Raw genomic sequence first — 13145 nt, 5'->3', positions numbered from 1 at the left:
ATGAGGTGTTTTATGGCGAGCCCTTTTAAGAGTCCACCAAACCACAGCCACGACTCGTGAAAGCCCTGAAAAGGGTCTGCCGACGTTCTCGGGTTAAACAGCCTTGATGCTCTCCACCACCAAGAAAAATTACCAGGCTTTATATTAATAAAACAGCTATTTACTACATTACTAATATTTTCTTAACTCATAATCGACTATAATTGACGTTATTTGTTATTGCTGCCTGCAGATTATTGACACTGACGACTGTTTACTGTGCGTAGGCTTGCATAAAATATCCACGAAACTGGACACGCCGTGTGGCTGCAGGTTGCCATTGCGCGATAATGCACACTTCAGACTCGGGTGAACTGACTATAGGATGCATATTTCTATATTTTTGTACATAATAAACACTATTTGTTATGTAATACTGACTTAAGAGTTTGAGTTAAAAGATTTATTAATCAGTAAAGCTCACAACTATTCCTTACCTGGCAGGAGATTCAATGGAGGCAGCCAGCTTCATCTCAAGGTTGGTCTGACAAGCATTGAGGTCATAAAGACTAAGGGTGGCATTACTGTTGAAGCTGGCATCCAGCTGCTTGGCCGTAGTGCCACAGGCCAGGTAACTTGGCCGGTGGGCAGCTGGTGACCATACAATGTTGGCCAGCTGACTTATTTCTTTAACCTTCATCGTGTTCTATTTTGTGCTTTTCCTTATCTGAAAACAATTTGAATAACTGCAGTTATGAAGTCACAATAGGGGTACCAGATTGCATTTCTATTGCTAAATGGTATTTCTGCTATTAATCAATGTTGACTGTTTATGTAGCAAAAACAATATACAGTGAAGACCCAATACTCGAACGTCTTGGAAGTCAAATTTTTCGATACTCGAATGCAAAAGTTTGACTTGGTACTCAAAAAAATATTTGGTACTCGAACGTCCGCACACGTGGTTGTAAACAAAGGCTTCTGGCTTCTCCCTCCCCTCCGCCGCCAGTTGTCCCGCTGCGGTCGTGAGAACAACAACATTCTCCTGCGCTCTGTCTCTGGTTTTTCATTTAGAAACTTACAATGGCATCAAAGAGGCTTATTAGTGGTGAAAATAGGCCTAAAAGGAAGAATGTAGTGATGACCATTGAACGGAAAAAGGAGATTATTGATAAATACGAGAAAGGAGCAAGAATCACTGATCTTGCAGCTGAGTATTGTATGGCAAAATCTACAGTAGCCACCATACTGAAGAACAAGGAGGCCATTAAGGGAGCTGATGTGGCGATGGGTGTGAAAAAGCAACTTGAGCAACCTGCGGCAGTGGAAGAAATGGAAAAATTGTTGATGGTGTGGATAAACGAAAGGCAGATGGCTAGTGATTCTATGACAGAGGGCATAATTTGTGCAAAGGTTAGGCGGCTCCATGGTGATTTTATTTGTGATACTACCTCTGACTCCAGTGAAGATTTTAAAGCTAGTAAGGGGTGGTTTGGGAATTTCAAGAAGAGAACTGGAATTCATTCTGTTGTGAGGCACGGCGAGGCCGCAAGTGCTGACAAAGTTGCCGCCGAGAAGTTTGTGCCTGAATTTAAGAAATTTGTGGATAAGGAGCGCTTAAGCCCACAACAGGTCTTTAATTGTGATGAGACAGGCCTGTTTTGGAAAAAAACTACCAAACAGGACCTATATAACAAAGGAAGAGAAGTGTTTGCCAGGACGCAAGCCCATGAAAGACAGGCTAACCCTGCTTCTGTGCGCCAATGCTAGCAGCGACTGCAAAATTAAACCGCTGCTGGTGTACCATTCGGAAAACCCCAGGCCATTCAAGAAGAACGGTGTGCAAAAGAGCAAACTCAGTGTGATGTGGAGGGCAAACAAGAAAGCCTGGACAACCAGGCAGTTCTTCACAGAGTGGTTTGTGGAGGTGTTTGCACCTGCAGTGAAGACATACCTAATGAAGAAGAATCTACCACTCAAGGCCCTCCTGTTGATGGACAATGCCTCTGCACACCCTCCAGGCGTGGAAGAAGAATTGGGTAAGGGGTATAAATTCATCGAAGTGATGTTCCTCCCCCCCAACACCACGCCACTGATCCAACCCATGGACCAGAATGTCATTGCCAGCTTTAAGAAGCTGTACACAAAAGCACTTTTTGAGAGGTGCTTTGAGGTGACTTCTGAAACAGAGCTCACTCTTGAGGGAGTTTTGGAAGAATCACTTCAATATCCTCCACTGCTTAAGGCTTATAGATAAAGCCTGGGGTCAAGTTTCTGTGAGGTCCTTGTAGTCTGCCTGGAAAAATCTGTGGCCGACCTGTGTGACAGCCAAGGATTTTGAGGGATTCGAGCCTTCAGTCCAGGAGTCTGCTGTGGTGGAGGACATTGTCTCTGGGGAGGAGCTGGTGCAAGCACACACTGAAGACCTCACCACTGACAAGCTGCGTCAACTTCACCAGGAACAGCTGCAGGAGGTAACTGAGGAGCTGTCTTCAGGGGAGGAGGAGGGGAACAGCAAGGAGAGTCTCCACTGCAGAGATCAAGAGATATTTGCGGCAGTGGACAGAGTTGGGAAACTTTTTGGAGAGGTGCCACCCTGATATTGCTGCCGTACACAGAAACATAAACCAGTTTGATGAAAATTTGATGCAGCATTTCAGAGACATTTTGAAAAAAAAAGGCAAAGGCAGATCACATTAGACAGATTCTTGTTGAAAAAGGAATCTAGTGAGAGTGCAAGTGTTAGTGAGCCACAGCCCTCCACTAGTGGGTTCACAGGAATCACACTAGGAGACGAGTTACCAGACGGTGACTTGTCCTCCGACGTATAACCTCCCTCCTCCTCCCCTCCTCTTCTACGTTATCCATCACCAGCCTTCACTTACGGTAGGTACAAATCAAAATTATAAAAAAAAATTACGTTGAAATTTTTGTAAACTTAAGGTTTTGCTAAGGTTAGAACGAATTACCTGATTTATAGGTATCGGTAGTAAAAACTTTTTGATACTCGAACAGCCATTTGGAACAAATTAAGTTTGAGTATTGAGTCTCCACTGTATGCCAGAAAACTCATTCAAATTCAATGAAACAAAAATGTAACATAAGAAAATTAAGAATATTAATGTCATCTTATTGGCCAATTAATCTAAAAATCACAATCTAGCTATTCCCAAAAACAGTAAAGTTTCATCTTAGGCCCCCGTCCAATAACAAAAGAAAATATTTTCAAGTGTAATTTTGTAAGTTTTGCTCATATCCAGGGTAGGCGGTGGCTGAGTGGTTAGAGTGCGGGCCCTGCATTCACCGCGTGCTGGACGACACGAGTTCGAATCCCCACGCTACCATCTGAGATTTTTCAGCCACCACTGAGTGGCCTAAGACTACCCACATGCTGTCCTGAAGACCACTCATCAACCCGAACTCTAGAAGAAACCGTCCAAGTGACGCAAGAATGAGTTTCGGGGGGCAGCATGAGCCAAGAGTAAATGGCGCCACTATAAAAAATGCCTGCGCTACGACAGGCTTGGGCCGACCACCAGGCCCTTGAAGAAAGCCTACCGGCGCAATAGGCAAACATGTAAAAAAAAAAATTGAATAAATAAAATAAAAATAAAAATCTGAGCCTCAATATCATTCATACAAATTAACTTTTTTTTTCAAAGCAATGTGCCACTTGGTAAAAAGAAATTCAAGCAAAAATACAAATATAATAAAAATATTTCAGTCAGTCCATTTCATCTGCAGGTTTGATATACAGGGTTTTGACCAATCACAACTTAAAAAAAAAAAAAAATCCCAAGAAAATTATCAAAAAAGTACATTTGAAATTCATGAAAAGTGCTGCCTAATAAATCTGCATAAAAAAACAAGAGCAGGTTGATCCTGTCAAGTCACAGTATTCAGTTCAGTTCATTTTAAGGTTGGGAATTTTGCCCTTTGCAACCACTCCTTGACATACTCTTTCATTGTCTGGGTCTCCTGTTTACCTTTTTCTTTAATTTTCTCTTGTTATCCAAAATTTCTGTACGGCTTCTTTGCCTCTTCATTTTTTTTATTTTCAAGTAGAGGAGTTATTGCGGAGCATCCATTAGCAATACCAGGGTCACTGACCTTGTTTTTGTCAATGATGCAGTAATCCTTGCAGAGTCCCTGGAGGTTTTGGTGGTGGCTCTCAAGCCACTGTACGAGGAAGCGAAGCCCTTGGGACTTCAGGTCTCCTAGGGCAAAACCAAGGTACAGGTGTTTGGAGCCACAGTGACACGGGCGTGTCACATGGGATGCGCTGTACACTTAACACTCAACAGCCTAGAGAGCATTATATTGAGAACCTGGGAACCGATGGGGAATCTGGGTTTGGGGTGTGAGAAGGCAAATTGACTGAAATATGTGCCACCAAAATTTCCCTAAAATCGGTAAAAATCACTAATCCCGAAACTTTCAGGAAAGTTCCCTAAACGTATTGTCTTTTGATCCACCATATTCGACATCGAGCATCACAAGTGACATGGGCATGTCACATGCGATGCAAGTAATTGCTGCCTCGTGGGCGCATTAAGCTGTGACAAGCAAGCGCCTCCAATATTGCCCTGCTATCCAGGGGGGCACAGCCCCCCTGGTTAGCAGAGGGTCGAGGTTAGGTTATGTAAAGTTCAGTTACAGTAGTTTAAATACACTCCCCCACAAAAAAAATAAAATAAATAAAAATTACGGCGCATCATACATGTCGGGGGGTCCGCAGCCCCCTTTGGTTAGCAGGGGGTCCAGGGGGGTGAAGCCCCCCTATTAGCTGTTAGGTTATAAAGTTAGGGACTTTCCTTACCTTTGAGACTAGTGAATTTTCCTTAATTTAGGGATTTTTCTAGGGAAATTTTGGAAGCTTATTTTTTCAGTGATTTTGCCTTCCCCCCCCCCCAAAAAAAAAAAAACAGTTCCCCACAGGTCCCCAGGCTTGTGTTGGGGGGTAGGGGGGGCTGGAGTGGCGTAGGGGGAGGCAGACTTCTTGTAAAGAATTACCAAATTAGGAAATATTTATGCCATTAGCAGATTTGAGGGGTGTATTCCAGAAGGACTCCACATCTATTCATCATATTATTCAGTTAAACTTAACCAGGTAGCAGCGACGGGCCAAATTTATGGCTTTACCTTGTACCAGCAACGGGCCAAATTTTTGGCTTGAAATAAACCCCCCAAAACAGAGGATGTATAAACTTATCACAATTGCATTGATATATATTATATAATGATTTGTGTGATTGATGATTTTTTCTCATTAATTCGCTTAGGGGAGCCTTTAATAAACATGATCCCCACACCTACTGGGTTAAGGGTCACCACTCGGTAAATATGGAGATTCACTACGTGCCATGCCCCGAGAGCTTTTTTTCTATTTCCTTTATTTTCCAATATGACCTCTGCGTGTATCGAAACACAAGAGAAATTAATCAAGACCAGGAGAGGGTATTCGCCAGCTGCCTGGGATTGAACCCGCAACCAGCGTGACGAGAGAGCCACTCCCCACTGAGTCGGCCAAAGAGGTACCCCCCTGGCTGAGTGCTGTCATCTGGGGTTAATTTGACTGGTGGTGTAAAGTTGACCAAAACTTTTCTTGTTGTTGGTGGGAGCTTTTAATAATTATTTACAGTGTTATCTTGAAAAATTGAAGTTTTAAGCATAAAGCAAAATATTTTCAAAATACATAGAAAAATGAGAAAAAAAAATGCCAAAGGTTCAGAGTTCAAATTTTACACATGAGGTTAAAATATATATAATGAGTATAAGTGCATAAAAAAATGACAAAAAAATACAAATTTTATATCATGCCACTAAAAAAAACAGTATTCGATAAAATCCATTTTTAAAGACTTTCCATAGTGAAAAATGCCAAAATTTCCATTTATGGCACTTAAAATGATGTATCTTTCATAATTAACATACAGCAGGGATCCAAAGTTCGGGGAAAAAGTTGTCCAAAACCATGGGTCTGAGTTGACCACCTTGAAAAAATGTTCTAAAAATATACCTGCATGTTAAAATGTTCAAATATAGGCTTTAATGCTTGTTTTATATCCATTTCAAGAGATCTGCATGATCTGTGAGTGTTAGCATACTGCATCCTGCCTAAAGCATGCCACACAAATATATAAAAGGGTCGCGTGGGCAAGAGTATCAAAAATTATAAAATTATAAAAAAAATTATAAAATAATGTACTATCGGGTAGTAGCTGGGAGTGGTAATTGCAAATTTACTGCGAATCACACAGACATTAGTTTTGTTGACAAACCATCCATAATTAACAAGGTTGAGCAGCCAGTTATGAACCAGAGGGATCAGTTTGTCTTTAAAAGCTCTCTGGATGTATACCATTAAGTGTTGTAGTATGTTAGTACAAGGAATATGGATAGAGAATTACCATATATTTTGCTAAATAAATTCTAATTGAAGGAAAATACCATTTGTTATGTTTACTTTGTTCTACTAGATTGTTGCCTGTAGGACAAAATTACACCACCAAGTGTCTGTAGTGGTCATGTTTACCCCCATTCTCCTATCAGAGGCATTCCTGTAGTGTTTAAGCAAAGAGGCACATTTACCCCACGAGTTGTGGGCCCAAGTCAAAGTTACCCCAAGTCGGTGGGCAAATTTGACCACCAACATTTAATTATATGGCAAATTAAAAGAAGAATATTTTTATTTTTTTTTATATATGCTTAGAAAGCCTCAACAGGGATACATACTTTTATATTTTGAGAATTCAAATATATGTTTTTATTTGTAAAATATAAGTGTTTGTTCTTCAAAACTGGTCAATATTACCCCTTTTCACGGTGGGTTATGGGAGGCTCATTCATCAGGCATAGTCATCGCACTACACAGCTTTCCCCCCAGTGCAGATTAATTTGTGTGTTGACAATGTCCCTTTGAGACATAACTCCACAATGTCCCTTCCAGACATACCTCTGATTCTCCCATTTTTTTATTTCCCTCAGAGAGCATGGGCCATCCTACCTGTTACCCCTTCGGGGAAACTCAACAGAATTGCAGGAGAGGATGCCCACTGCTATGCCACCACTCTCATGCCCCGAGAGCTTATTTTTCTATTTTCTCTATTTTCCAACACAACCTCTGCGTGTATCGAAACACACGAGAAATTATTCAAGACCAGGAGAGGGTATTCGCCGGCTGCCTGGGATTGAACCCATGACCAGCGTGACAAGAGAGCCACTCCCTACCGAGTTGGCCAAAGAGGTACCCCCCTGGCTAAGTGGGTTATGGGAGGCTCGTTCATCAGGCATAGTCGCCGCACTACATACGCGTCTCCAATATTGCCCCCACGAGAATAATAACCTTTGCAAAGTCTCACATACTGTTGTACCTCTCAAGTTTTAGCGGCACGTCATACATGTGGGGGGGGTCCAGCCCCTCCTTGTTAGGAAGGGGGTCAAGAAAGGGCGAAGTGCCCCCGTTAGAGGGTAGGTTATGTAAAGTTTCTGGATCTGGATCTGGAAAAATGATGTGCAGGGCACCTTTCAGGTGCATAACATGCATATTTCCCACGGGTCCCCCAAGATCGTTAGGAGAAGGGGACTAAGCCTTTTTCTTTACTTTCAAGTACTTGCGCCTTTATATTATGGTTGAGGGACATGTGTTTCGTCCCTTAGTTCCTTATAATATGGTGGCGTAATATCGTATTTTGGAGGGGCGGAGTCAATCTCCACAATTACCCACCACTCCAAGCCAATATTCGTAGTAATACTTTAACACATGAAAGAATAATTATGATAATCACCCAGGTTGGGGATCACCGATACCACAAAAACGACGATTGTGAAAAGCGGTTCAACATGTTGGTAATGCCTGTTAGGTACCAGGTTGGTAAGATTTTAGGTTAGGGAATGTGCCCAACGACTGTGAAATCGACCCTTAACCTTACCACTGTCTGACACTTTACCACACTGTTCTGCTCCAAGATGCCAATTCTCGTCAGTCACTGCTGCGACATGCTGTCACTATGCATGATGAAACAGGTTACAATTAAGTACCAAAGTTAATTAAATAAATTAAATTAAAACTAAGCCCTAACGAGGGGGCTTAGCCCCCTTCGAGTAAACCCCCCCACACCCACTATGTGAGCCCGTTACATATCTAAAGCAAGCGACAGGATATGTGTAACGGACTGCACCTACATTTATGTAGGAAACTATTCCAGTTTGAGAATACTTCTAATAACATTTGGGTAAAGATTCGTTTTAGTACCATGCCTGTATTTCATTACCTACCTTATGAAACATCATTAGCTCTTCATATATCTTTGCTACAAACGTTCAACAATCATGGAAACACTTTCAAAAGCCAATTCAAGGACTATTTATTGTTGAAAATGGTATCCGGTCATTTCGCCCACACGACCAGTTCGCCCACATCAAAAAGTCGTTTCGCCCAAAGTCAGTTCGCCCACACTGAGGAGTCAGTTCGCCCACACCGAGGAGTCAGTTCGCCCACACTGAGGAGTCAGTTCGCCTACACTCGAACGGATTGAATGAGTGCTTCTTATAGTTAAATGGTTAACCAGTTATAAGATTGGTGTCCGAAAGAAAGCTCAGCAGGATTCAACGAAAACATTATAAGGACCTTCAGAAAAAAATATTCACTCTTTGGGACGAATACGTGATGGGCGAAAGATCAGCGTTTAAGCTTCTGAAGTCATGCTCTTATTTGAATGGGCCAAAAGCGTAATGTTTCCTACCTTACTATGAGTACTAAATATATTTTATTTTACTTTTAGAATACAACGTGTTTTTAATACATGATTTGTTTTTAGATGATGTCATTTCTACATAAATTTTATATGAATGTCTACTCGCAGCATTTATTTTACTTTTAGAATTCAGATACCTTTAAATATAAGATAGTATTTTGTATGAACTGACTCCTGAGTGTAGGCGAACTGATAATATTCATGAAAGCGTAGCCTCCTTTGGCGGCGCCTGCGGCGACGGTGCCGCCGCCGCACCCGCAAAACAGCTCGCAGAGGGTTTAGGGTGGGGGAGCATATTTAAACTACTCCAACCGAACTTTAGGACCCGCTAACTGCAGGGGCTTCGCCCCCCTCGACCCTCCTTCTAACCAGGGGGGCTGCACCCCCCCCAACATGTATATGCGACTTATTTCAGCGAGGAGGTATTTCTCGCAACACTGGCTGCACCGCCGCCACAACCGCCACCAGAGGAGGCTGCGATTTTGTGAATATTATCCCCTATTTTCAACAATAAATAGTCCTTGAATTGGATTTTGAAAGCATTTCCATGATTGTTGAACGTTTGTAGAAAAGATATGAAGAACTATTGATGTTTCATAAGGTGGGTAATGAAATACTGGCACGGTACTAAAACGAATCAACCAACATTTGCAATGCTAAATATTCATCTCAACACTGTGGCTTAAACGCTACGTAACATGGTCCGTGTGCTTCAAAAAGCACGCCAACTCCTCCTGCACATTAACTGGCTGATCTTTAGACTGCGGTACAATAAACTCATTCAGAAAACAAATACACACTCACTTGTCACCACAACACACCAACACTAACAATTACACTTGATTCACTTCCATCCCCTGCACACTCGGCTCCCCCGTCCCCCCAACAGCCAACACAAATATGCGTGTTATGCACCTGTACGAGTGCCCTGCGCATTTTTATTCAGATTCAGATCCAGATCACATCAGAACATCCCGACACTTTCGAGTTACAAAAGTTAGCGAAACAAAACATGCTGTACAGCCGCACAGGCGTGACATAAGTTGGACGACATAATATTCATACTGGAATGCATGATGAATGCTTCACTCACAGACTCACGAGATCTGAGGCGAGGAGCCTGGCGCCTGTGGGGCCGTGAGCGGTGCCAGGCCGGGGTAGGGCCGCGGTGCCACGGGTCACGGAGCGCCACATTGATGTCATTGACACTTTGGGTTTGGGAAAACGACTGTACAGATGTTTATGTATTAACAATCAAACTTGTTAGCATAGAGCAATGATTGCCATGTAAAAAAACTACTTACCAGTGCGTTACGTTAAGATACCTAGGAGTCCAGCGGCACTACACCAACGCCCACGACCCGCAGATGTCAACTGAATGTTCCTACGTGGCCGCGGCCACCTGGCGCGGCGTTGCCAGATCACCGGACACAGCGACTACACTCATTGCTTCTGAAGAGCCATCACACCCCCGTAAATGAGGGTATTCAATCAGATTTGCCATATAAAACTTAACTATTAATATATTCTATACGAGTGAAAAGAATAAATTGACGTAAATCAAACTGATTTGACTGCCGTTTTAAAGAGTCCGTGTCGCGCATATTGGGAACACTGCCTCGGCGCGACCGCGCACCGACCCCCCAACGCTTGCCAGGAATTACAGGCGCACGTACTGTATCGTTTTTTTTTTGCTTGTTTGTTTGTTTTTAGCAGCCTAAATCTACACATATTATCAATCGCACGTGTATCTATGAAAGTAGCAGGAAGAACGTGAAGAAATCCCAAGAAGTAAAAAATATATAAAAATCTCTATAGTTCAGCCCGAAGTTAAACTATCAATCAGTCAATCATCAATCAATGTATGGACTGTTATAAAAACAAAGTAAATGTTCTGAAGGAAGCCATGCTCCATAGCGGATTAAATCATTTAAATGTCATGTGTGGGGCACCTGTCAAAAATAAGAAAAACGCGAAGAACCGCGGATTTCCACTGGGTATAGTAGGGGAGGTGGTGGTTTTAAGGACCACTTTTTTTTCAGGAAAAACACCGATTTTAAAGGAAAAAATTGCATCAACAACCGTCATAAGTATGGGCAAATTTTATCCTCTTAACACATTCAGAATTATAGTGAGAAAAAATAAATCATTCAAATGCTACAGCTCTTATTCAAGAAGATCCCACAGATTTATATTTAACTCTGTGGAAGATCCAAACAAGTGGGTCGTAGAAAGTGGGGTGGTAATATGGAACACGTGGGATGGTAATATGAAACAATTTAGGAAATAATAAAAACCTCCATTGGGGTATATATCCCCAACGAAATACCCCCCCCAAAAAAAAAATAATAATAATAATATATTCCTTTTTGTGAATTAATGCATAAATAAAACATATACAGTGAAAAGGGAATTAAGTTTAAGAACAGAAGTCGCAAATGGATTCAAAAATCAGCCCGTCCCCGGCACGCCCACAGACTTTTACATACTAGGCTGCTCGTCCCCTATCTCCTGTCTGGCTAAGTGGGTTATGGAAAACTCGCCCATCAGGCAAAGTCAGCGGCCGGCTCCCATTCCCCCATTTGTTAATTTCTGTGTTGAGTTCCGTTTTCTATGAATGGGGAGGGCTTTACCCATCACTTACTCTGTTACCCTCTCGGGGTGACACAACAGAACCACAGAGAGAGAGCCACCGCCTGCCCTGATGAAATGCCATTCTTTTTTTCTTCTTACCCCACCACGACGCGTGTAACGAAACAACGAAAAAACACACGAGAAATTAAGAAAGGCCTTACCAGTCGGCCAAAGAGGTACCCCCTGGCTAAGTGGGTTATGGAAGGCTCGCCCATCAGGCAAGTCAGCATTACACAAGTACGGTCGACGGAGCTAGTCCACCGTGGCTCATACTAGAATCCCTTGATAGTCTCTATCAAGGGACTCAAGCTCATAAAAAAGTTGGTCAGGGAGTGATCGAGTTGCTCTCTGCCCCCCTGGAGTGGGTGAGTGTAGGACAGGGGCGGGCTCATCAGGGATCCCCTGCAGACAGGTCCAATTTTCTCTTGAAGGTCTCCTTGCTGCAGTTAGAACTGTCCCTAATTCAGTTCGGTTTTTTCACCAGTGCAGTTCGGAGGAATTGCATGCCTCTGCAACGCCCCCTCCTCTTGGCTTTCCTAGGATCGGTTGTGCTGCGTTCTCTTCTCTGCCTTTAAACGTTTGTTCCCAGAATTCTTGAATGTAATATTTAATTTCTTCTCTTCTGTTTGTTTTCAAATAATAGTTCACTAAGAATATTTTCTTTGTAAGGTTGGCTAAATAAATCGCATTTGTTTCTAGTTTCTTGATAAAAACTGCAATATAATGATAAATGTTGTAGATCTTCTATTTCACCCCTGCATTCCTTAACCTACAAGTTGTGTCACCATTATGGAATTGTTTCTATCACTGAGGGCAATTATATGTTGGCTCTACACCTGAAAAATGTCACTGATGAGGGCTGGATATCGTAACACTTTTCTTCCTGAATCTTTAGCTTACAACTCCTGCATATACTTTTTTTTTTTTTTAGGTGGTCTTAGTGCTGGTAAGCTCTCTTGAGGGGGCTCTTGGATGGTCCCAGCCCATTTATGGAGCAGGTGAATTTTATTTATAGTGGCTGTCATGATATATGACTGTTTGGTCCATGCTAGCTGCCCCCCGATGCTCAACTTGAACAATGTCACTGAAGTTAGGGTTAGGGGGCAGTATGTAGGTAATCTTCCACTACTCATGCAGCTATGACTTGAAAAATCAGCGTGTTTTGGCTCAACATGCCCGCACACCTACCACTCGGCCACCGCCTACCCATTAGCAAAGTCCTTATATCACCATGAAGATGTATATATTTTCAAGTACACATTATAATTATTTTCCGTTACTGTAAACTCACTTGTAATTGACCATATTGGCTATCAGTTCGCTAATTATTTTCTGCTTAAAGCCCCTACCATGCATCTCCATGGCAATGGTGATGCTATGCCCATTGCCATTTGTTTATAGTTTTGGTGTTACTTGTTGCAGCATCAGGCCCATAATTTGGGCAAATTTCTGGGGGGTAGGGGAGGGTAGAGGGCATAATAGGTTCATGAGGTGGGGGGGAGGGTGGTGAGCAAAGCAAGCATGTGGTTTCAGGATTTTTTTTAAATAAGCACTTTTAGGGGCATTTTTGCAGCCGATATAGAAAACATTAGGGGCTATGGCCTTCCTTGCTTCCCCAAAATTACAGCCCTGAGCATGGTGTATATCAAGTGCTTATTTAAGACCAGATGTTGAAATAAACTCACCTTCAGAAGTAACCCACTTAACATCAAATTAAATTATACTGGAGATGCTAGAAAGCAAAATACAGCCAGCGAAATATTCCGGAGACAAAAC

At 42.4% G+C, this 13145-nt stretch overlaps 1 protein-coding gene across 1 annotated transcript in view; it reads right to left on the bottom strand.

Moving 5' to 3' along the window:
- LOC126998439 (protein transport protein Sec31A-like) overlaps nt 1-10183 on the bottom strand; it is a 59159-nt gene extending 48976 nt beyond the window's left edge. The window contains exons 1-2 of the mRNA XM_050860121.1: nt 10040-10183; nt 477-706 (exon numbers count right to left, since the gene is read on the bottom strand). Coding sequence (XP_050716078.1) covers nt 477-679 — 203 coding nt within the window. The 5' untranslated portion in view covers nt 680-706; nt 10040-10183. The remainder of the gene's footprint in view (nt 1-476; nt 707-10039) is intronic.
- Nucleotides 10184-13145: the final 2962 nt, after the last annotated feature.

This window comes from Eriocheir sinensis, chromosome 14, assembly GCF_024679095.1.
Source record: "Eriocheir sinensis breed Jianghai 21 chromosome 14, ASM2467909v1, whole genome shotgun sequence".
Taxonomy (NCBI): domain Eukaryota; kingdom Metazoa; phylum Arthropoda; class Malacostraca; order Decapoda; family Varunidae; genus Eriocheir; species Eriocheir sinensis.
Note: the sequence above shows the minus strand (reverse complement) of the source record. Positions and strands in the feature narration are given on the sequence as shown.